The sequence below is a fragment of the Rhineura floridana genome, chromosome 4, assembly GCF_030035675.1.
Source record: "Rhineura floridana isolate rRhiFlo1 chromosome 4, rRhiFlo1.hap2, whole genome shotgun sequence".
Taxonomy (NCBI): Eukaryota; Metazoa; Chordata; class Lepidosauria; order Squamata; family Rhineuridae; genus Rhineura; species Rhineura floridana.
In genome coordinates, this window is record NC_084483.1 from 12205393 (window position 1) to 12230784 (window position 25392).

At 41.9% G+C, this 25392-nt stretch overlaps 1 protein-coding gene across 1 annotated transcript in view; it reads right to left on the minus strand.

Moving 5' to 3' along the window:
* GABRP (gamma-aminobutyric acid type A receptor subunit pi) overlaps window positions 1-25102 on the minus strand; it is a 49053-nt gene extending 23951 nt beyond the window's left edge. Inside the window, exons 1-4 of the mRNA XM_061626164.1 lie at window positions 25030-25102; window positions 20548-20652; window positions 13044-13159; window positions 8439-8506 (exon numbers count right to left, since the gene is read on the minus strand). Of these exons, the coding sequence (XP_061482148.1) occupies window positions 8439-8506; window positions 13044-13159; window positions 20548-20603 (240 nt within the window). The 5' untranslated portion in view covers window positions 20604-20652; window positions 25030-25102. The remainder of the gene's footprint in view (window positions 1-8438; window positions 8507-13043; window positions 13160-20547; window positions 20653-25029) is intronic.
* Window positions 25103-25392: the final 290 nt, after the last annotated feature.

A 25392-nucleotide genomic window follows, 5' to 3' on the forward strand; every position in this document is an offset into this window, starting at 1 on the left:
GGCGATCACTCGTGACTGAGTAAGATTGTCTTCCAAGATAATTTGGTTGGAAGACGCCTGTGTGTGAATTTGTTTTATGTGGGGAAATCAGCACACGACAATCAACACACAATCTTGACAGAAAAGGACTTTTATCTGCTGCAGCCTTCATCCGCCTTCACAGCCGTTGTAACATACACATTGTTATCCTCTGCCTGTTCTGCCATTGAGGACATTCTTGGATATAATCTAATGTCTATATTATCATGTATGACTATGACCAGGCCTCATGTCTTCCCAGAAAATGTTGCAGTTGACAAATCAACCTAGAAATCTTTTGGAAGTAGTGGATCACTGGACCTGGATTAGATTAACCCTGGTATTACTCCCAGACATACTTTCCTAGGCTGCTACATCCAATTTATATATGATACCCTAGCATATCTTAGCTAAAATAGTTTAAATTTACATCCTTGCAGGCGTGACACTGTAGGTTAATATCCTCCTGCTGCATTTGATCATCAGCCTTGTCCTCAGGTAATCATGGTAGGTAAAGCAGGATTAATTCCTCTCTGCATTCAGCATAAGATGTTTCACTCTACTTCAGTGCTGGTAAAAAGGATTCCTTTTCTATTGAGTGTACAGCTTTGGAATAAAAGCTGTTAACAAAAAAAAGTCATTCAGAGACTTCATGTATATCATCTCTATCTTTCAGATTTTATTCTCATGCTGTTAGGAGGAAAACTTCTTCACCTAAATGATTGAGATGGTGCACCATTATGCATTTCAAAGCAGTGAATTATTAATCCCAGCAATGAAGGTGAAAACCCCTGGGTCATTTGTGGTTCAATTATTTATCTAGCCAAAGAGTACATCTCTATAATGTTCTGTATGAGACCTGAAAATGTAAGTGGTATAGTGATGAGAACGCTACTGCATGAAGATAATATTTGTTGATTAATAGCTCTGAGATACCTGGAAAGTTAGCTTCGTGAAATATTGGGTCAACTTATCAAAGATTTCCCATGGGTTCCAAACCCCAGGAGAACCAGCTTTCCATAGGGCACTGCATTTAAACTGACGCTGAAAAGCAATAGCATTTTATGCATACAGACCAATGATTTTGGACACTTCAATCTATGTGTTGTTCTCATCTCAGAGGTGCCTTGTGTTTGGGTTTGTTTGTTTTATATACATTTTTATTGCCAGAAACACAATAAAGTAATACAATAAAAGAAATTTAAAAGAAACAACTAATTTACTAACAGCAGCAACATCATAAACAAACACTGGGAATCAGATAGCATTAAGGGCACATCTAAACAGGGGCTAAAGGAACATCCCAAGGAAAGGAGTTTCAGAACCTAGGCACCACCACTGAGAAGGCTCTGCCCCATGTACTCACTACCTCATATTGTAATGGGAACAGAGGAAGAGGTGGTCCATACTGTACAGAACTTTGGAATGTAACAACCAGCCCTTTAAAGTGGTTTCCAAAATATACAGAAGCCAATGCAAACTGAACAACAACAGAGTAACATGCACCAAGAAATGAGACACAGTCAACAGCTCAGCAACTGCATTCCAGATCAGCTGTATTCTTCAAATGCATTCCCACATAGAATGTGTTGCCATAGTCCAACCTAAGTATTTGCAACAATGGCCAGATCTGTCTTTTTCCAGGAAAGGACAGTGCTAGCTAGGGATATCAGAGGAATCCATCGAAAAGGTATTATTGAGCGGATTACACATTCGACCCTCACTGCAGCAATGACTTTTGCTATGAAAGCTGTTCACCTTAGTTCTTGTGAACTTTTTTTAATTATGCATACATTATATGTAAATAGATACATTAATTGCTTTACAATATACCTTATTTACATATTCATTTATGTGTACCATTGCCTCTTCCCTTTTCTTGTTTCTGAGGTGTGGCTTTTTTGACAAAGGCACCCAATATGCACTAGGATTACAATCCTCACTATGTCTGCTCAGAAGTAAATCCCACTAAATTCAGTGAGGCTTACTCCCAGGTTAGTGTGGTTGTGATTTCACCTCAATCTGCTTCCTATTGTGAATTTCAAAAAGCAGTGTTCCTCTTTGTCAAAGTGGGGAGAACCATCTGGATTTGACTGCCCATTCTGACCACCCTAAATCTTCATTTTCTTACTAAATTTAAAATTAATATCCTTTCTCTCCCCCCTTTGGTTGATTTATAGCTATACTCCTCTTTCCTGACGCATGACTGTGGGAAATGAAATAGGATGACAATTTATACTAAACTGTGTGAAATCAAGGTAGCAAGAGTGGCTACAATCCTAACCCCATTAACCTGGATGTAAGCCTGACTGAATTCAGCAGGATGTACTTCTGAGTAAACATGGTTTGGCTTCCAGCCATTAGGGATGGGTGAGGAATTCAATTTAGTTCACTTGTCAGGCCGAATCTATCAAATCTGCACTTTCCAAAATAATATGAGAACTGAAAAACAGCCATTCTTCAAAATTCACACTTACTTGAATTTTGCAATGCAGTTTGCCAACCAAGTTTTTTTAAAAAGTGCATATGTTAGGGGAAAGTGTGCATAACAATGAATATATGAATAAAAATAACATTCAAAAATAACATTGTATGATGGGAATTTGCTTGCAAAAATTTGTAAATTAGTGAAAACTGTTTATAAAAATGTGTTTATTAGGAGAAACGTGCACTAAAATGCTGAAGTTTCATGAGGATTTTTTTTTAAATGCAGATTCCTACAGAAATGTGGAGAACTAATTTTAGGATGGGAAAAATGAGAAACTGAGAGAACCAAAATTGATAGATTCTTCCAAGCCTAGCAGCCATAGATGGTTTTATGACGGGCCATTAGCCATTTGAAGGGGAATACACAGGGAAGGCAATTATCTGCAAATATCCATTGATGGTTGAAGTATGTGTGTCTATTCTGTGCTAGGTTAAAAAATACATTAAAATATATGTTTCCACTTCAGCTAATGATGAAATGTAGCATAGACTTGTGAAAAATAAAACAATTGCAGCAGAATGGAAAATACAAATGAAAGTGCAAATAAATATTAAATTGGATTGAGGCATGTTCATACATCCCTCCCATTCAAAGTTATGAAAATACACTCCTGGTCACAACCACAACTTGATCCTCTAAAAGAAGGGTTAGGTCCAGATTAGCACTTCCAAGCTATAAACCTCAATCTTCATTCCCAAATTGGCTTCCCTACTGTCCAAATGTGCTTCTGTTCTGTTCTATCCAATCTTCACTGCAGCAGAACTATCCTTTCCACAGACCTTCAGCCTAGACCGCATTTGCCCAAAATGGTGCCCTTCAGATGTTGCAACTCCCATTATCCCTGACCATTGGCCTTACTGGCTAGGGCTGATGGGAACTGAGTGGATCAAAACATCTGGAGAGCACAGGGTCAGGAAAGGCTATCCTAGACAATACAGACCACAATGTGCCACAAGCAGGGAGCAGGGGAACTGCTGATGGCCTGCTGACAGAGCAAATAGCTCCAGGTGATTCCCACAACTGAGCCAAGCACTCTGCAGCAGCAGAAGCTGAAAGAAAAGAAAAGGAACAAGAGATTGGACCAGTCTGGGCCAGGGAGTAAACTCCTTCCTGCTAGGGTTGTTAGGTCAGAAGCATCCCAAACCCTGCGACTTTGAGGGCAGGCCCTAGTGATGTCATAGGGATGTACCTGAATGATGTCATCGGATGGCCCCAAGTGATGTCACGGGGCGGGCCCGAGTGATGTCAGTAAGCACGATACATTAAGCATTAACCACAGTTGCTTGGCACATACAATTCAAACAAAAAGATTTTTCTGATTGGAAAGTAAGATAGAAATCTTAGCTAAAAAATGAAGCCTGGATAGGGAGCATTTAATCTAGCCTACTTGCTTCTGACAAAAAGGGTTTAAGTGCCCTCAGAACAGTCCAGTCACCAGAAGGCCATTGTAAGAAGAAAGGAGCCTAGTGTTGTGGAGAAGTTAGATGGGAGCACTCAGGAGTAAAGATGGATGCCCCCAAAGGCTGCAATTCTAAACCCATGTACTAAGGGACTAAGCCCCATAGAACTCAATAGGACTTCTCAGTAGATATGGTTTGGATTGTGTTGTTGGCAAAGCTTGACCAACGATCCTCTGCAAAGATATCCATATCCAAGTAGGGTTGGCAACCCCCTGCCTGGAATGCCCTGCCCCTACATTTTAACATGGCTACTCCAAATTTCTTTACAGATTTGACCCTTCACTTCAAAAAGAGGTCTGAGAAATGAGTAAGAGTAAGAAGATTCTCTACTCTTTCCTGTCTCCTCTGTGGGCTGCTATAAACTCATTTTGACAGCCAACCCAATTCCAGTGAATAATAATTGACAGAGAGGAAACACATGGTTTGGTCTAGCTTCATAGGCAGCAGCCTGGGAACAACAACAATCGCAGCCACGCTGTCCAGTATGTGAATTCTCTTTTATTACTATTGGGCAAGAAACAAACCATCATGCAAATAACAAGGTGCATCATCAGTGGGTTTAAGGGGGTTGAGTGGAGCGCATGGAACCACTGTTGTTGCTTCTATGGGTGAAAGAGAGTGAGGTGAATGGTAAATGAAATGCAAATAGAAAAAGAAAAGCAAAAGACAGTGATGATTTCTTAAATGCAACACCATACCAGCCACAACAAGATTCCTGTGAGTAAGGCAGAAAACTCAGCACCCCACAACCAGTCAGGATTCCTAACCAAAAACAAAAACTAAAAAAATTCTGGCAGCCAGTTAACCAAGGTCACAGAAATCCCCATGCAGCACAACCTGACCCAGGGGCTGCAGTTAGTGCAGATTGCTGTGGCACAATTGCTGACATGAGTCAGCACATAATACCTCTTCTCTGAAATCTGTACTGGTTGCCAATTTGCTACTAGACCAAGTTCAAGGTATGCTTTCCATGTTACAGGTGCCACATAGTACTTGTTCTGCTCTTGTAAGAAATTAGTCCTTTAGTGTGGCAGCACCTACGCTTTGGAACTCCCTGCCTATTGACATTAGCAGGTACCTTCATTTTACTCTTTTTGGCACTTCTTAAAAACATTTTTGTTTAGGCAACCCTACCCAGGCATGTAGAAGGTATTATGTTTTTATCTATTTTTAACTCATTGTTGGTTTTATTATTTTGAATATTTTTAAATACCTGTCTTTAACTGTTTTTGCTGATAATTTTATTGTTTTAAATCTTTCTGTAAACTGCTTTGAGATTTGCAATAAAGTGTCATATCAATGTTGTAATTAAAATACATAAATAAATTTTGGAGTCACTGTGGCCCTTGGGTCCCTTTCCATTTTTTAGGAACAAAGGCATCTGTATTATACCTACTCAGACCATTTGGTGCCATCTAGCTGAGAACTGATGACATTAACTAGCATTGGCTCTCCAGGATTCCAGGCAATAGTCTTTTTCAGAAATTGAATTTTGGACCTTTGTATGCAAAGCATATGCTCTACTACTGAGCTACAACCCTTCCCCTATTTAAAAAAATATCTTTTAGAATTGTTCTTTTCAATTCACTAATGAATGCACATCATACCTAGTGCAGATCCACACCATTCATTTAAAGCACATTCAACACATATTCAAAACACATGAATCACACCACAGAATCATGGGAACGGTAGTTTGTTAAGGGTGGTGGGAACTATAACTGTGAGGAGGAAACTTCCCAGGATTCTTTAGGGGAAGTCATGTGCTTTAAATTCAGTTGGATGTGCTTTAAATGTATTGTGTGGATCTACTTAATAAACTTTGCCTGCATGTAAATCGTTTTAATTAATTTTTTAAAATGGAAATGAGCTATAAAGTTTAGGTGACTATGGGCTACTCACCATCTCCCAGCCTAATCTGCCCCTCAGGATGAAAACAACAGAGGGGAACCATGACCACCCCAAGGAAGAAGGGCACACTGAAAATGTAGAGGAAGTAATACTGTACAACCATAATGTGAAAGCAGATACTTATCGGGGCATAGTATGAAGAAATATTTATAGAAGCACGACTATCAAATATGTTTATTATTTACACAACCTGTAAATATATTTATACGTTTGTTTACATTTGCTTACTCAGAAGCAAGTCCCAATGTATTCAGTGGGGCTTACTCAAACAGGGAAGCATGCACAGAACTCCAACCTCAACTGATAAGGAACTTCATTCACACAACCCAAAATTCAGAATCATGCCACTTTAAGTTGTTTGCAACAGTTTATAGTTGTTTTTATGGTTAATGGGTTTTAAAGGGATTTATTTCTTATTGAGAGCTGCCTTGGTTTCCAGTCTGCAACCCTACCTCACAGGGTTGTTTGAAAGACTCCATATACACACACACACACTGGAGATGTAAATACACCCCATATAATAATTTGTTGTCAAAACCAGTTGGTCACTGCAGAACATTTTAAAAAAATCAGTATTAGTTTCCTACATAATAAAAGCAGTGATACCTATGTAAGCCCTGCCTAATTGCTTTAAAAATAGGTTTGGAGGGGGAGATAAAGATTTACAACACAAACAGAATTCTTTGCTATGTTCACTCAAAAGTCCCATCAATTTACAGCACAATCCTAACCATGTCTACTCAAAAGTAAGTCCTATTGAATTTAATGGGATTTACTCTATGTGGGCTTAGCATTGCAGCTTTACTCCCAGAAAAGCAAGTACTGGATTAAAGCTTCATATTGGGAAGGTTTTCAAAACAGCCCAGGAAAATTTAAACTTGTTTGACTCCTGCACACAAGAGAGAAAAAGACTGAAAGCTATATACTTAATTGCTGATATTTTCAGAAAAGCAGGAAAAAAACAAGTTTTCTGACTTGCAAATGGCTCTAGTTACTGCCTTGTCAACCACAACTCTGACTTCACTTATTGGCTACAAACCTGAAAGGGCGGGGTTAGAGCAGCCAGCTATCAGCTCATTTAACTGAAGTTGCAGAGGGGCAGCTGACATTTTGGTGTATATCTCGGGAACCAGACCCCCTAGAAACTTAATTTTTAAAAAAAATGAAAGTGGAGAGTCCAGAGATTAAGAAAACTCACCCAGAGAGCACCCCAAAAATCTGGAATTTCCAGGCAAAAACCGGATACCTAGCAACCCTACTTCCTGCATCGCAGCCAGTCACATGGCATACATGTCAAGAAGGATTCTTACCCAATTAAAGAAAACTTATCTAATTAATTGTGTGACTTTAAATGTATTAATTAATTAATTGCATCTGTACCAATTTTCATATGAATGAGCAATTATTCTGGAGGAAAAACAACTGAAGCTACATAAATTTGCAGATGAATAAGCAGTTATTCTGGACAATACCTACATGTGTCATAGCAGGCATGATCTTGGAGCAGGCATTCCCTCTTGTGCGAGAGGATAAGCCCTACCACCCACAATTTCTGTATTTGTATTACAAATAGTTATTTAAAAAAAAAAATCTGATGTACAATTAGTTTTTTTCAGTTTTTTAGTTAGTTAAAGGACTTTTGACAAATTAATCTACCTGATTAATAAACTAAACGTTACATTCCTAATGTCCACCTCCAAGTATAAGCAAATATCCTGGAATGCCATTCTAGGGTAAGCAATTTGACTTTCTTAATAAAAGTAAAAACAAATCTATGGTTCTCCGACATAGAACATAAAGCAAAAACATCCCTCCATGAAAAAATGTGCTTGGTTCTCTAGAATCAGATCAACTCACCCAACATGCCATGTCTACTGCACATATAAGGCAGCAGAGCCATCCTGTGGGTCACTTACGAAGAAGGGATGAAGGGAGATCCACTGGTGCAGCCACTGCTGGATCCATTGCCCTGCCAGTTCATAGCGGCCAGAGCGAAAAATGAGGACCAGCTATTTCCTTTCCCCTCCCACTGCAGTGGGTGGGAATTATATATGTTAGGCCCAGGGCTGGCAGAGATCTGTGATTATGCTGTTCTGGCAGGCATATCAGGGAGACAAGCCGTGGTTGGAATGTATCCATAACTGCTCTCAACACACCCTGCTTTCCCCTCTGCACCTCTGGTACAGTGATGGAGATTCCCACGTGTATACTGAGGGGGAGCCCTCTGGCAGCATACATATTATCCCACTAGTGGTATACCCCCTTAGCAGGCCTCAAGGTAGGGATAGGATTTCTCTCTTACTTGCTAACATCCCAGATGAAAGGGAAGAAATAAAGAGAGAACTATTAATGGCACAGAATCACTCTGAAATCTATGGCTGCAGTGCTAACCACATTTACTAGCTTAGTAAAATAGTTCCAGGTAAAACGCAATGGAAATAGTTGCAGGTAAACCTGGACTGCAAAGTATTGGGAACTCCATCTGGATTATTTTTTCTCCTGGAGCCGAAATATTTTCCTGCTCTATTTCCTTATATACACAGTAGGGATTATTTGCTTACCATATCACTCTCAGAAATGCTGGAAATACTTGCAACAGCAAGACTCATTGCTATCACCACAGGCTCACCTGAGAAAGAAAAAGAAAGTTTAATTTACAGCATCAGTGCAGGCAGGCAATACCAAGCTAATCAGACCAATAGTCTGACTACATATAAGGCAGCTTCTTGCATTCCTGTGTCTCAGAGTCAGGACCTATTCTGGAAGGGAGTTATGCCCTGCATACATTCCTAGCTGATCTCAATCATCCATTATTCAGTGTTCATTGTTAGTGGCCAAGGAGTTAAGCAGGACAGCATATTGGTAGCAGTACACTTTCACTCCACCAAATGAATGCATTCCTAAACTTGCAGTGACATCTTTGCCCATTAAGCAAAAGACAGAAAGCGAACATGAGTGAAAGTCAAAATTCCTGTTGACCTGACAGAACATTTGAGAGGCTTGGAATTTATAGACTTAGGCTGTGCACAGACCATATATTTAAAGCATATTAAAAGCATGCCTTCCCACCCAAATAATTCTGGGAACTGTAGTTTACCCTTCACAGAGCTACAGGATGCTTTAACTGTATGGTGAGTGTGCAACCTATGATGATGCATCTAACCGTTAGGGCTATAACTCTCTGTGGCTGTAATAAATCCCATTGAGCTCTGTGGGACTTACCTCTGAGTAGGCATGCTTAGGATTGCATTGCATAGCTCCTTAACTGTGGAATGTTGACTGGGAAGTCCAGGATGCTGATAATTCATTAATTCTGACGCAAATGATTTTAAACATTCAAATGATTAGCCCCAGTGTTCTGTTTTCCTTTTTGGAACTGCATTTATAACATTTATAGTACATAGCCCCATAACTGGAACTATAGGAATGCAAGCAACAAAAAGGATGAAGAAGACCAAACTGAAGAAGGTCAAACTGAAGAAGGTCAAACTGAAGATCAGATGTACCCAGAACATTCGGAAACAAGCCAATAAAATGAAGGTTACATGAACCGTATCATGAATAAACATAACTTTATGTTTAATAAGCATCTACAGGTCATCCTTATACAGCAATAAACATCTGAAGTGCTGACTTCATACATGGGAGAGATGGATAATGAAGTGAGATTAGGGGGTTGGACAAAAATCCTATTTATAGTATAGAAATCTTGTTCCCTCATATCACTGTTCCTGAAACTTAGAAGATGTACTTCAGGGATGGAGAACCTTTGGCCCTCCAGATATTGTTGGGCTACAACTCCCATCAGTCTCAATTATTGGCCATTCTTGCAGGGGTTGATGGGAGATGTTCAGCAACATCTGGAGGGCCAAAGGTTCCCCACCACTGGTGTACACTTATGCCCAGAGATGTAACCAGACACTTCCTCTACACTTCCTTTATTTTCAAAGAATATATCTGTAGTCTCATGAGCTGGGAGTTATTTCCTTCTGCTGCTACTATCATTCAAGAGAACTAATGCATATAACTATTTATCTGCCTGTCTGTTAAGATATTTGTACTCTTTTGTAATGACCAACATTTTAAAATTCTAGCTTTTGTTTTCTTTTAGTTTTTCTCTGTTCCCCTTGCCAGTTCTGTTTATCTGTTCTGTTGTTATTGTAAGACTGTTTAAAGGGCCATTAGGCTGCAGTCCTTTCCAGACATGCACCTGGCAGTAAGTGCCACTAAGCTCAAGGGGACTTGCAGAACAATCTCAAGTTCTGGCCCAACTGCACTGGCTACCAATACGTTTCCGGGCCAGATTCAAAGTGTTGGTTCTTACCTATAAAGCCCTTAACGGCACCGGACCGCAATACCTGATGGAACGCCTCTCCCACTACGAACCTACCCGTTTGCTGCGCTCGACGTTGAAGGCCCTTCTCCGGGTTCCAACTCACAAGGAGGCCCGGAGAGTAACAACGAGATCTAGGGCCTTCTCGGTGGTGGCCCCCGAATTATGGAATGCCCTCCCTGACGAGATATGCCTGGCGCCTTCTTTAATATCTTTTCGGCGCCAGGTCAAGACCTACCTCTTTGCCCAGGCATTTTAGTTTTAGTTTTGTTTTTTAATTTTAATGTTATTGTTAATTAGTTGTAAGTTCTATTTTTGTCTTAATCTGTTTTAATGTGTTTTTATACTTACATGTTTTATCCACATTCGTTGGTTCTAAATGTGGTTTTATCATATTGCACACCGACCTGAGAGCATGTTGCTATAGGGCGGTTTAAAAGTGTAATTAAATAAATAAATAAGTACAGGGACCTGCCATGTTTAGCAGCGGCCGCCAGCAATATGCCAGCATAAAAACTGCTGCATCTTAAAGCTGTTAGCAGCTGTGGGTCCTCGGGATAAACCAGGTCCATCTTCTGACACATTTCAACCTGCTTGAATTCCTCCACAGCTGCGAAGATCATATTTATTATTATTAGGTTAGAAGGAGTCAGATTTGACGAGTAAGGCAAAATACACAAAGTACATAAATATTTAGCAATAATGACACACTGAAATTATCCAATTGCACTTGTGGAGGAAGGAAAATATCAGGTCTTGTGCAATGCAATCCTATGCATGTTTACTTACAAGTAAGTCCTAACGTGTTCAGTGGCCCTTACTCCCTAGTGAGTGTGTTTAGGTGAGGGGGGAGAGGGAGGGAGACAGGGGGGATAACAGTCTCCATTCATGTTTCCTATGATGAAGAGACTTCAACATGGGCTCAGATCACAGCTGAGCACATCATCACACAGTAAACATTTTAAAATTGGGCAGCTAGCCATGGCCAGCACTGATATAAGAATGTGCCATCAGATTTTGGGGGGTGGATTTGACTGAGCAAATCGTGTTGATGCTCCCTGTATTCTTCTAAGTCTCAGGAAGGGATGGAAGAATCAGTCAATTTCAGTTCTCTCAGTTTCTCATTGTCCCAGTCTTAAATTACGTTCTCCAAGTTTCTACAGTAAGTTGTGATTTTGTTTTTTTAAAAAAACCTTCATGAAAATACTCTAGCATTTTAGTGCAAATTTCTCCTAATAAACACATAGTATGGAGTTTTGATCAATGTACATATTTTTGTAAGCAAGTTTCCTCTAATATAAAGCATTTTTGTGTATTTTCACTAATATATTCATTTTTATATACATTTTCCCCAATACATGCATTTTTGTAAACATTGTTTGGTTGAAACAATATTCAGGTAAGTGCAAATTTCCAAGACTCACTGTGTTTTGGTTCTCATATAGTTTCAGAAAGTACAAATGTGATAATTTTTGCTTTAAATGAGACCTGAATCAAATTTCTCCCCCTCCTTAGTTTGAGGTGGGGAACATTTTTCAGCCCAAGGACTGCATTCCCACAAGACCAACATTCTGGGGGCCACATGCCACTGGTTGGTGGGACCAGAAGTAAAAAGTGGGTGGATCAATAAATGAGATACTTATCTTTGTACAGTAGACTACATTACAGCCAGACAAATTTATTTTATTTATTTATTTTATTCGATTTATATACCGCCCACAGCCCGAAGGCTCTCAGGGCGGTGAACAACATAGGATAAAATACAATAAAATCACAAAACAGTAGAGCGTAAATACCAAACAATAAACAACCTAATATACGTTAAAAGCTTAAAAATAGATTAAAATGCCTGGGAGAATAAAAAGGTTTTCACCTGGCGCCGAAAAGATAAAAGTGTAGGTGCCAGGCAAACCTCATCGGGGAGACTGTTCCATAATTCGGGGGCAGCCGCTGAAAAGGCCCTAGAACTTGTTACGACCCTCCGAGCTTCTCTGTGAGTCGGAACTCAGAGGAGGGCCTTAGATGTTGAACGTAGTGAACGGGTAGGTTCATATCGGGAGAGGCGTTCCGCTAGGTATTGTGGTCCCGCGCCGTGTAAGGTTTTATAAGTCAAAACTAGCACTTTGAATTTAGCCCAGAAACGGATATCAGATGATTCCACACACACACACATCTTTCCATCCAGGCAAGCAAGATGCATTATCATGGTTCAAGGACACATTCCAGCCAGGCAAAAACACTCAGTGAGGGGCACAGAGCAGGGCCAGTGAGGGCCATGGTCTACAACAGCTTTTCCCAATCTTTGGGTCCCCAGATGTTGTTGGACTACAACTCCTATCAGTCCTAGCAAGCATGACCAATAGTCAGAAATGATGGGAATTATCCAGGAACATCTGGGGACGAAAGGGTGGGAAAGGCTGGTCTAGGGAGAGTCCCAAAGGCTGGATAAAAAAAAAGCCACATTTGGCTCCTGGGCCTGAGGTTACCACCCCGTTCTAAGTCCAGAGCTGATTTAAACATTCAGAAAGAGAATGCGATACAGTCCCCTTATGTCAAAATCTCCTTGCAAACAGAAACTTCCGTATCATCACGAGAAGTCCCACATTCTTCCTCAACTTTGAAATTAGGGTAAAGGCAGCTGGGATAAAGTTGATAAAATGGAATGGGAATAGGTAAAGGTCTATCTAGGAACTAATCATAGCTTATAAACTAATATTAAACAAGCAGATAAAACAGAAAATTATGAACACCAATAAATTATTTCCTCTCTGCAAGACTGAATGACTGATTGGCAAGTCCTATATAGCTGTAAAAGAACCCAATGATGTCATACCACCAAATTTTGGCCTGAGATATCTGTTGTATCCCTGGGTGAGGTTCCCAAATCCAGGGAGGGATGGTGTGATTCGAGTATCTGACGTGTCAATTTTATGACCCAAGATGCACTTTCTGAAAATAGTAAAAAAAGAATGGTTAAATACGGCAGTGGATATTCAGACATCTGCTATGCAGCTGCTGCCTTGCTCTTCTAATCAAATCTAATGCATGCTAACCAAACAGAAACATCATACTGCATTTATACAGCATATATATTAAACCCTTATAGCTAATGATGCTTACTTGTTGTTCAGTGTGAGAGGATAGGCTGTATCCAATTAACATTGGTTGACTTTAAAAACAATGGGTTGTATCCAGTCAAGTTGTCCCATTAGCGCAAGGACTTCCGCCTGCGCAACAGGTCTTCCTCTCCCTCTCTTCTCACCACACAACCCTCTCCCGTGCCCACCCAAATCTGCTCCGGAGGATTGGGGGGACCCCCAGAATCCATTGTGCTAATGGGACAACTTCACAGAATACAACCCAACGGATTCTTCCGCTATTTTTCAGGGAAGGTTGAAAAAATGTTTGTTTTAGGATACCTGGTCACTTGTAATCCTGGATAGACTAGGACCACTCATATAACTTGGGTATAGCCATTGTTCTCACTCTAAATGAACTTCATTTGCCCAAATACTGAATTTTGACTGGCTGCATAGCATCATAACAACCATCCCAACCAGTATGTGATCTCTGATTAGGTGGGATTATATGAAGACTGAACTAAATGGGTCATTATGCATTTACAGTGTGCCCTTCACCATGTGTTCTAGTGGTAGTATACATAGAATTCAAAACAACAAGTGCACCATGTAATAAATTAAACCAAAGGCAAGCAAGAACCATTATCAGAGTTCAAGGACGCATTTCAGCCAGGCAAAAATACTCAAGGAATGCACAAAACAGCTCAGTAAGGGATGTGACTCTGGGGAGAGGGAGCATGGCTGGAGAAAGTTCCAGGAACCAGACAGAGAAGCTGGAGGGCCACACTTGGCCCCCAGGCCTGAGGCTTCCCATTCCCAGTTTACAGCTTCCATAACTTTGGCATAAAGCAGGCGGAGACACTGTGATATTATCAACAGCCCTGACTGCTGACACATGACCAACCCTGCCTGCCTTCTAGGTAAAACAGGGAGAAAGAGAAGCCTGAAGCAACGGCCAATGCAAGTCCCTTATGCTGTCCGTTTCCCCCAGGATTAGTAGCCAGTCCCCAAACTGGTCTCTCTGCCCAAACTTCCATGCCTTCTTAATGCATGGGGAAGCACATATTAACTTCCAATAGTCCCTGACACCCAACTGTCACTGGAGCTTGGCCTCGATTGCCCTGGTATGCTCCATTCCCACCAACAAACACTTCTCAGACTGGAATCCAGAAGCCTATTTTCTAGCATTTCAGTCCCCTGCCAGCAGAAGTAATTTTCCGGCAGGAAGTTGAAAACATTTCACCCTGTGCTTAGTTGGTGAACTTGTGCTCACCTATCCTCAGCTGGTGCATACAGATAGGCAGGGCCGGCTCCAAAGGGTGGCCAGGTGGGGCCCTGGCTGAGGGCCCCACAGCCCACAGGCCCCCCTGAAGGGCCCCTCATTATGGTGGGGAGTAGTGGTCCCCTTCCACGGCAGGCTCCCTGCTGCGGATCGCAGAGAGGGAGCTGCCTGGCCGCTTGCCGGCCTGCCCACACTTGCCCGCTTGCTCCCTCGCTCGCCCTCCATCCCCACCTGCTCACCCTCTCCCCCGCTTGCTTGCTCTCCCACTGTCCTGCCCCCCACTCGCATGCCCCACTCACTTGGCCACTCGCCATCCCATTCCACCGCTTGCTTGCTCGCCTGCCCGATACCCCACTACTCCTCCCACCTGGTAGGTAGGTAGGTGGGGCGTACATCCATGCGCCAGGGCCCAGGGCAAGCTGGTGCCCAAGGGCCCCAGCATGCCTGGGGCTGGCCCTGCAGATAGGCCTTGGGGAATGAGGCCTTGCTTTGGAGAAACAGGAATATAGGGAAAAGGAGTCCACTGGGAACCACGGTAGGAGGCTCCTACTAATCACTACCACAGAGTTTGGAGGAAAGGCTAGACAGGACTGGTGTGAGGCAGGTACCAACTGTAAAAACAGAAAAAGTAGTGGCCTTTAATTACATGAAGATCCTGGACCAGAGGTCACCAATCTTTGGGGGCCTATAGGCAGATTTGCAAATTGCAGAAGCTGTTGTGGACAACATATACACGCACGCACGCACACACACCCCACAATGAAGCACACACCACCACCTATTTTATCTGCGACACTTAAATGGTTCTTTCAAGGGAGAGGCAGGGGAGGGGAGCCTGCAGGCTCAGGAAAGGCCTCTGTGGGCACATGTGTGCCTGTGGGCACCACATTGTCAACCCTTGGTCTGAGCAGCGGAAAACGGGGGAGTACGGCATAGGAGAGGGTCTCTGTGCTTGGGAGAGGCCCTCTACTGCAAAACAATATTGGGGGACAGAATGCCATCTGAGCCCCCAAAACCACAGCTGGCAAGGAGTACACATGCATGCTTCTCTCCTGGCACCAGGGAGTCTTCTGGGGCCAGGAAGAAATTGCAAGGAAGAGGGAACAGGTTTTCCCCTTGAATTTTCACAAAGCCACATTCGTCAGGATTTAATTATCAGCCAAGAATAATTTTAGAGCACACGGGGAAAATCCTAAATGCCTGGATGTTTTGGACAGCAAGTATGAGATAATTTGGTAAGACTGAGCCAAAAGAAGAGCCCCTCCCTGTGTCCAGTATAAATCATCAGCCACTGTCTGCCCCACCTCTAATTTCTGAGAACATAGGACAAAGCCCACGTGGCAGGATTATTTCGAATCCAAATTCAAAAAAATGTGACACGTGGAACATTAAACTGTGTTCCTGTTGCTGCTCCAGATTACTGCTTCTCAACAAATAAAAAGCTGAAACTAGGTATAGTTCCTGCACAGAAGGTAAATAGTCCCTATTCTGCCTCCCATTGCTTGGAAACATGGAAGATTGCCCAAGTATACTCTCAGGGAAACCTAATATCTTTCAATGAAAACTGAAATATGACTTTGCGTTCCAGTGCATATGAATCTTACATGATGCATATATTTTCAGTGCAATATATCATGGGGATTGGCCATACCTGTGGATCTTCTTCCAAAGTCTAAGTCACAACTGGCTGTTCAGCTTGACCAACTGCTACCACTAAGCAGCATCATGCCCATGGAAGTTGGGCATGTAAAATGGATGGGAAACCTGCAGCCCTCAGATGTTGTTGGAGTCCAATTCGTGGCAGCCCGAGCAAGCATGACCAATGGTCGAGGGACGATGAGAGTTGTAGCCCAACAACATTTGCAGGGCCACTGGTTCCCACTACGATGCAAAAAAACAGTCAAGGCAATTTGTTTTGAGGAAATACATACAGCTATTCCATCACACCCTTTCAGTGTTTACTGCAAGGAGTGGCTCACTTAGTAGGATGGAGCTGCAGCAATAGCCTCCCGACAGCAACGTCGCTACCACTTGCTGGGAGGAGGAGGAAGTGGGGTGAGCAGGCAGTTAGGTCAGGACCATCTGGTCACATTGGCAGAAGCAATCCAATGTGCCCACCAGCGCGCCTGTGCTCCCCAACCTCACCTCCACCTCACCCTCCTTCCGGAAAGCAACAATGACGCTGCTGCTGGAACACTTTCGCTCTGGCTCTGCCACAATGGGAAGCCTCCCCTGCTGACAATTATATAATTATCAAAGCATCCGGATCGTTTCTATCAGGCAACTGTTCACAGGGATGACATTTCACTGCTTCAGGGAAAGACAAGATGGTGCTCCCATCATTCCATGTGCTAAAACTGACTGGGCTGGCAACTGAATGTCAATACTGTCAATGGGATAGTGCTCTCCAACTGCACCTGAGGGCAGCAGGCTAGTTATGGGGGGCGCAGGTTGCGGACAGGTCTTGTGAGGCAGCCATCTCACTGCCAAATGGTTGCGACATCAGTATAAATTTTGAAGCTTTTCATTTTTATTAGGAAAGTGTTGCCTGTTATTGTCATTGAAAGTTGTTATTGCTGCTTTTTAATAACGTTAATACTTTGTTATCTAATTTTTGTAAACTGTACTTTTTTCTTGATGTGTATTCTGTATTTGTGTTTATTTTTTGTTAAACTGCCTTTTGGCCAAAGGCGGCATAGAAAGAAACCATCATCATCATAATTTTCATACAGGATAGATCTCAGGTAAGCTTGGTGCCACTGTCCCCCCCCCAACCCCCAAAAAAAGTTTGCCTCTTGTGCCACTTTTTTTTTTACACCCTTGAGACAAAGTGCTTCTGTTGTTTTCTTTCCTAAATCGTGCATCTTATAGAAAGCTGGGAAACAGCAACAAATTAAACAAAACTTTTTTTGGGGGGGGGGAGACCTTTACTCCCTGCTCTGCAATTACATGAAAGGGTGAAACTCTGGCCAGGCAGCAACCCAAGAAAGGTGACATAACTGCTGTTTGCGTTTCACAACAGTAGGTCTAGCTTCAGCAGTGCAGTTGAGAGACAGCAAGTCCCTGCTGTTCCTGAACTTGAGCCCTGGATCTGGAGAAATTATATGGCACATTCTAGTTTGTTTGAAGTATTTTGCAAATTCAACTTCAGTATGGGTTAAATTCCACCTTTCAACTGAGAGTTCCCAAACAAAACCAGTCCCAGAGGGGCTTGCATTTGGCATCAGATTTAAAAGATGCTGAATACAAGCCCCACTTGCCAAGGAATAATTGGGAGTGCATTTTAAGGCTCCTGATTGTTTCTTGGCACCCGTGTCTTTACCTCCCCATACTTCATGTCACACATGGGGGTGTGGGGCAGGTGAGCATGGCATGGAGAAAAAAATAGCCTTGCAGGCCAAGTTAGGACCCCTGCTGGGCCTAATTAGGCCTACCTGGAGGCGGTTCTCCACCACTGGTGAAAGTCCACAGGCCAGTTTAGAGTTAAGTAGTGGCCTCTGTTCTCAGGTGATGAGGCAAAGCCTGTATTCCCAAGACACAGAAACCCGTTCCTAAATCTGCCTATTTGAAACCATGTTTCATATTGCAGCCTTGGAGAGTTTGAATGAAAAATACCTGTGCATTTGCACCATGCCAACCTTGTTGCCACCTTGCCCCTCACTCCTGATAAGCCACAGCAACACCGGCGATGGGAGGTCAGGTGAGCCACCCCACCCTGCCACTCACTACTGATCTATACTGTTCTGTTTAGAACAGTTTTGTAACTATTTTATCTGTGTGTGTTTTAATAACCGTATTATATTTTATTGTTGTTGTAACCCACCCTGGGACCTTGTGGTGCCGGACAGGTAAAAAAAATTAAATAAATAGATATAAACAAACAAATAAATAAATAAAAGAATTTACATAACAGAATGTATAGAATATAAGTATGCTATAGAAATGGGTGAAACAAATAAGTAAATTATGCTAGGCCACCTTGATGAAGCAGGATTATAGGGAGTCTGCCATGTTTCATACCCTATACTACAGGGCTTATATCATGTCTTCAAACAATCCCATGAATAGATTGGCCAGGACCAGGAAACTTTTCCTTCTGGACAGCCCTCTATTTTAGCTCTCTTTATGGGGATCTGGCTGTGATTTGGAGTTTTTTCCCCACAAGATGCAGTAATGGCCACCAGCTTGGATGGCTTTAAAAGAAGATTAGACAAATTCATGGAGGACAGGGCTATCAATGGCTACTAGCCGTGATGGCTGTGCTCTGCCACCCTAGTCAGAGGCAGCATGCTTCTGAAAACCAGTTGCCGGAAGCCTCAGGAGGGGAGAGTGTTCTTGCACTCGGGTCCTGCTTGCGGGCTTCCCCCAGGCACCTGGTTGGCCACTGTGAGAACAGGATGCTGGACTAGATGGGCCACTGGCCTGATCCAGCAGGCTCTTCTTATGTTCTCATGTTATTTTTTGAGGGGGGAGAGCAGAGTGTCCCAGCCAGTTTCAAGTTGCTGCAGGCAACCATGGTAGGGCTGCTGGCTTTTTTTTATTGGCTTGCTGCCTGAGGAGAGGAGGAATGGAGGAGAAGCAAGCATCATGGGGCCTGCATTTAAGGCTTCAATTTGAGCAGCAAAAGAAAAGAAGAGAAAGACCACAACCTCCTCATCTCATCATAAGACCCTCTCTCAAAAGCTGGAGAGGAGCTTTGAGCCATTAGGGCAGCCTTTCCCATCCAGTGTGCCTCCAGATGTTGTTGGACCACAACTCCCATCAGCCTCAACCAGCATTGCCAATGGTCAGGACAGATGGGAATTGTGGTCCAACAACATCTGGAGGCACATCTGGTTGGGAAAGGCTGTATTAGGGCATTGAGGAATCCCTCTCAAGAGCCCTGTTTGGCCGTTTTACTTGTTAAGCTCAGGAGTTACCACCAAGGCTGTAATCCTAAACCCAGTTTACCAGCGGGAAGGAAGGGAGTCAGCAAGACTTACTTCAGAGTAGAACATGGTTTGAATTAGGCAGTGAAGAGTTCTTCTGGGTATGCAACAAGCTAAAGTGGGAAGCACCTCATGGTTAGTTGTTAATTAAGAGGGACAAGAGCCTGAGGCGCCATTAGGGTTACACCAATGGACACAAGCCTCCTGAGGCCGAGCCTGGTTTGTAGACTCTGTTGCTTTTGCCATCTTAGCTCTTATTAACCTTCCACTTTGAAGAAGAGGTAGAAAAAGTGATGGGGGAAGAGAGAGAGAGAGAGATTTCTTCAGTCAAAAGTAAAATTCAAGAAAATGAACCCAAAGGGGAGACAAAAGATTCCAAGACAAGTCATGGCTGACGGCAGTGGCAGTGGAGGAGGAGGGAAAGTCTTGGGCCTCACACGCACCCCTTCAACCTCAAGTGAATGTGGAGAATCAAACTCCCCCTTTAACTCTTTCCCTCCAAAATCCAGCCATGATTCAAACAAACACCACCTTAACATTTGCACACCCTGTTAACTTTTTTTTTTAAAAAAATGGGGATAATTAATCAGTGGAATTAATGTGGAACAGGATATTGGCTGGAAATTAATTGGGATAAATTAATTGAAGAATAATTAAGGTGATCTATGGGCAGGGTGCACATTAATTCAAAATATCATTTGGGGTGATTTAGCTAGGAAATAAATTGGCTTGCCTTCTGTGAGATTTACATTCTAGCAATTATTTTCTAAATTTGCATCTACATATACAAATTAGCATATACAAATGTGTGTACATTTTTGTCTTTTTTTTCAATGATGCATATCCTCTTTTCTTCTTAATTCCAAAAATCCTGTCTAAATTTCCCTCTCTGTTTTTTAAGCCATGTAACAGCCCCAGAAAACCATCTGAATTCTTCTGTATTAGAAAACCATCCCATACCCAGCTCCTAACTCTAGGAACTATAACTTATTTTCTTCCTTAAAGGGATTAGCTGCACTACATATATTCTTAAATATTTCAGCTTACCCTCCCCAGAGAAGAAAAAGCCACACATGGATGGAGAAATAATAACTGCGGCACATTTGTGAGTGTTGTTTCACCACTGGCTGTGACGGTTCACTTATCAATAATCTGTGAAGTAAAGTAGAGAAATATTTCATCTATGTAAGCAGGATGAATGAAATCAGTCTATTTCAGGTCCATGACACCTTCTCATTTGTTCACTTACAAGTCAGTTTCATCCCATTTCTGCAATAATCTGAAATTTTTTAAACCCCCACAAAAGTTCACATTTAAATATATGAACATATTTTAACTGTATTTTCTCTAAATACGAATATTTCTAAATGCATTTCTCTTTTAAATATTATTTTATTTATTACATTTATATTCCACTTTTCCTCCACGGAGCTCAAGGTGGTGTACATGGTTCTCCCTCTCCCCATGACAGCCCTGTGAGATAGGTTAGGCTGAGAGGCTATGAGCTTCAGAGACAAGTGGAAATTCAACCCCTGATCTCCCAGGTCCTAGTCCAGCGCTTTAATCATTACACCATACTGCATATTAAATACATCTTGTAAAAAAAAAAAAGAGCCTAAATTTACATCAGATCATTTTGGAAGTATAAAAGATAGTGATGGTCCACACATTAGTCCTGGGAGCACAAATCAAGTCAAGTCAGTATGTGTTGTAATTCACAACTAGCACATTCCTCAAACATCTCTATAGGTGTCCAGGTTTCTCTCATAAATGCAAACTACCCTCACAAATTAATAGATTTTTAAAAAACATACACCTAGTTTTCAGAGCTTGGAAAAGTTACTTTTTTTGAACTACAACTCCCACCAGCCCAATCCAGTGGCCATGCTGGCTGGGGCTGATGGGAGTTGTAGTTCAAAAAAGTAACTTTTCCAAGCTCTGCTAGTTTTATAAAAGCACTGGTCACATCCACATCATGCATTTAAATCACTCCTATACCACTTTAACAGTAATGGCTTCCCCCCAAAGACTCCTGGGAAATGTAGTTTGTTAAGGGTGCTGAGAGTTGTTAGGAGACCCCTCATGGAGTTATAGTTCCAAGCACCCTTAACAAACTAGTTCCCAGGATTCTTTGGGGGAAACCATGATTGTTAAATTGGTATAAGAGTGCTTTAAATGTATTGGTTGTATTCAACTAAGCACTGAATACCACCCATGGTGTGGATGTGACCCCTGTCTAAAAGGAGGGGGGATAATATGTCTCACAGAATCAAATTAAAATATTTATTCAAGTGACTTAAAAGTTTATTGGTGTTGCCATACTCTTCTGCTTCATTCTGATGCTTATTGTTGTTTGGAACAGAAGTATGAACATGCTATATTTTGGTTTTGTTGACTTTTCTGGGAGGGGACATGTCTCTTGGCTTCAAACCCAGAAGGTACACAGGACTGTGCTCACCAGAGCATGAACAGTGGGATCAGTTAGTTTTCATCTAATGGTCTGCTGCCCACTGTATTTTTGCTCACCAAAATAGAACAATGGGATTGCATTTGCTCAGTTGAAAGAAATTCCAGTGGTTTTCAAAGTATGTGCTTGTGAGCTCTGGAGTTCTTTGGAAACTTGTCAAGACTTTCTTCATAAGAAGATTTTTAATGATAGGGATTCTTCCATGAAAGACACCTTGCTCAGCTTTGTTGATCTTCCCCTGCCATGCAAGCCAGTGGAAACATGTTGCATGTCCTCTTAGTTCATGAAGGATGACACTGAGATCTCATAGAGTTCTTCAGTAAGGACATGGTCTGAAGGCACATGATGTAGCTACCTTGCTGAAACTGAACAGGTCTGGGTCTGGTCAGTGTCTGGATGGGAAACAACTCCAGAACCCTATGTATGCTACCTTGGGTTCCATGATGGAAGAATCTGACATCAGATCTCCCTTTCCAATGGTGAAGCTCTGTCTCCAATATACCCTATGGCCCTGGGTCACCCTTTCAGGATTGCTCTCTGAGGCTGCTTCCAGACTGTGGCTATTTTGCAGGCTGGAGTCATTGCATACTGGAAGATTCCGGTTAAGCAATGAAAGTGGATTTGGCTCTCTTGCACAACAAACCCTTTTCAAAAAACAACATCACACTTTTTTGCATAAGGAAAGTGATGGGGAATGCACTAGACAGTGTGGAGGGTCACAACGTTATATAACTTCTCCACAAACAAATCAGAATGAATGCTCAATAAATAGAGGATGTCATATAACATTGTGAAAGCAAATCAGGATGATATTCAATAAGCAGGTTAGTAGTATAGGTAGACTACCTCCTGTCAAGCTGCTAAGCCCCGCTCCTCAGGTTATCTGGAAGTAATCTAAATAATTTAAGGTTGCAATTCTATGCATAATTGCTAGGCTGTGAATTCTATTGAAATTAGTAAGATTTTCTTCTGAGTAAAGCATGTTAGGATTGTTACACAAGACTATTGTCTGAAATCAAAAGCAATGAACAAGGCCTCCTGGTGTCTCCCCCCCCCACGCCCACACATACACACACAAACATAGATACACAGACATGCCGGGTCATCACAGATTGTCATAAAATCTGGCAAAAGTTAAATATTTTAACATACTAAGTGTGATGAAATCTATTTTTAACCATGTGCCATGAAATATGCAAATATTTATTATAAAGGAAAGAACTGTTTACAGGATACAAAGTGGGGAATATTTTGGGGTGCTGATGTCTGATAAGAGTTAGATGTTCTTGCTAGAAAATAAATGACTTTGATTAGGCTGCCATTACACCACATTCTTAAAAAATCACCTTCACATTCTAGAAATCAATGAGATTAGCTTATCAATGTGTCTACCATCACCTGATCTTCTCTTGACTTTTTAAAATCTTAGAGTTATCAGTAAACATCACAATTGTAAGTTGCCTTGCAAAAGATTTCAACTTGAATTAACTAAAAAATACACATACTTATGTATATCCATACCAAGGGCACAGCACTTGGAAGCAGATTGTTTCTAGCTGGATGAAGAACTGCACAAAATTCAAATGAGTGCTACACGTACAGTTCCTTCCCTGAACCAGCTGCCAGAGATCCGCTGGAAAATTTGTGGTAGTGCTGATCAGCCGTTTGGGAGAGGGAGTGGAGGGAGAACTGAATGACCATTTAATTGGATCCACCAAAATTGCACTGTCATAAGATGGAAAAGATATTTGAAGACAAATTACCTGGACACACAGGGTTCTTTCTGACTAAGTCAAACTCAGTAGATTCATCGAAATCAACAGAGAAGCTGGTCATGATGATAGTGCTTAAATGACATTTTTTATTTTAATATGTTTTATTTGTTTAGATTTGTACCTTGCCTTATCCCAAAGGCTTTCAGCACATAACAATTTAAAGGTGTAAAGAATCCATTAAAATAATCACACTTTAATACTATCAGACACACACCTTTCTGCATGCTTAACCCTCGCCCCTGAAAGATATGTCTTTGCATTGCTTCCAAAAAGTGCTCAGGACTGAAGAAGAAATTTCACAACAGAGACAGACTCTAGGAATGCCTTTCTTTGCACCGTTGCTTTCTGAACCTGGTGAACCAGGTGCTCTAGGTCTTTGGCCTGCCTAGCTGATTACACCTTGTCAGGAGACTGGTTAATGGGCTGTGTTGAATGCCTTCATGAGAGAGGGAGTGGCCCTCAGTCCTCTGAAGGTGGCCATGGAGTGGCCACTCCTGAAGAAACCTCCCTTTGCAGAGCAAGAAACCAACCCCCAAATCCAGGAAATTACAAGCCTGTCTCTGCTGTTCCATGCCTGGACAAGGAGACAGAGAAGGCAGTGGTAGTCAGGTTCCAAATTCTTCTAGCTGAAGCTGAGAACTTGGACCTATCTCGGTATAACTTCAGTCCCCACTTTTGGAGCTAAAACTGCCTCGGTCATGCCAGTGGAGAATATTCATATGGATCACCTCACCCCTCTTACTTCTTGACAGTCTTTAAAACATATATATGCCTGAAGCAGTTAGCTTTGGTGTGAGTCATAAGCCAGGTGAACTCATCATCTCCCTTTCCTGCACCATCTACCTCATATTCTCTGTACGCCACGGGATCTGCACGGATGGCAAAAGTGCTTTTATTTAGACAGCAGGAACAGGATTTGGGCTCAACCCAGAACCATCTGAAGACAAACGACATTAGCCTTCTCTCTGTTGCCCCACTGGATGTTACTTCCCCTCTCCACCATTATCTCAGTTACACCTCTCCAACTAACAAAAAGGAACTCTACACACTTTAGGAGGACTACTAATAGTAATAGAAATAGAAATAGTAAGAGTAAGAGTAATAATGCTCTGTGCATAGAAAACCGTTCAAGAAATGGACATTATGCTAGGCATATTAAGTTGCTTCCCATGGTGTAACTTGCTCCCCCAAAAAAAGGAAAAGGGAGGGAAAGTATGCCTGAATGAAACCACCAAACAAAATATAAGAGGAAAGAGAGGGAAAAACAAATTGTCACCATTTACTTACATTCAGTATATTCTTCCCCACAAATTGACCAGTTCTGGTTCCTGGGTTTGTTGAAGCAAACCAACATGCCTGATGGTAACACAGTTAAAGTTAATAGGCTGTATGTACAAATATGCCAATCTGCTTGTCAAGCTGTTACACAAACTGCATTCCCTCAGTGAAGGTTTAGGCGACCCACCATCAGCATTCATCTGGATGCAACTGATAATCCACTTCAGTCATTGCTGTCTGAAGTCAGTCATGTTCTGCGTTTGTTCTGGTACTGTGATTTTTCAGTAAATCAAGTAAACATGTTTTCTCACCTGGCCTCTGCAGGTAAAGATCCTATTTTCTCACAGGAACACAAACTGATTTTGCCTGTGA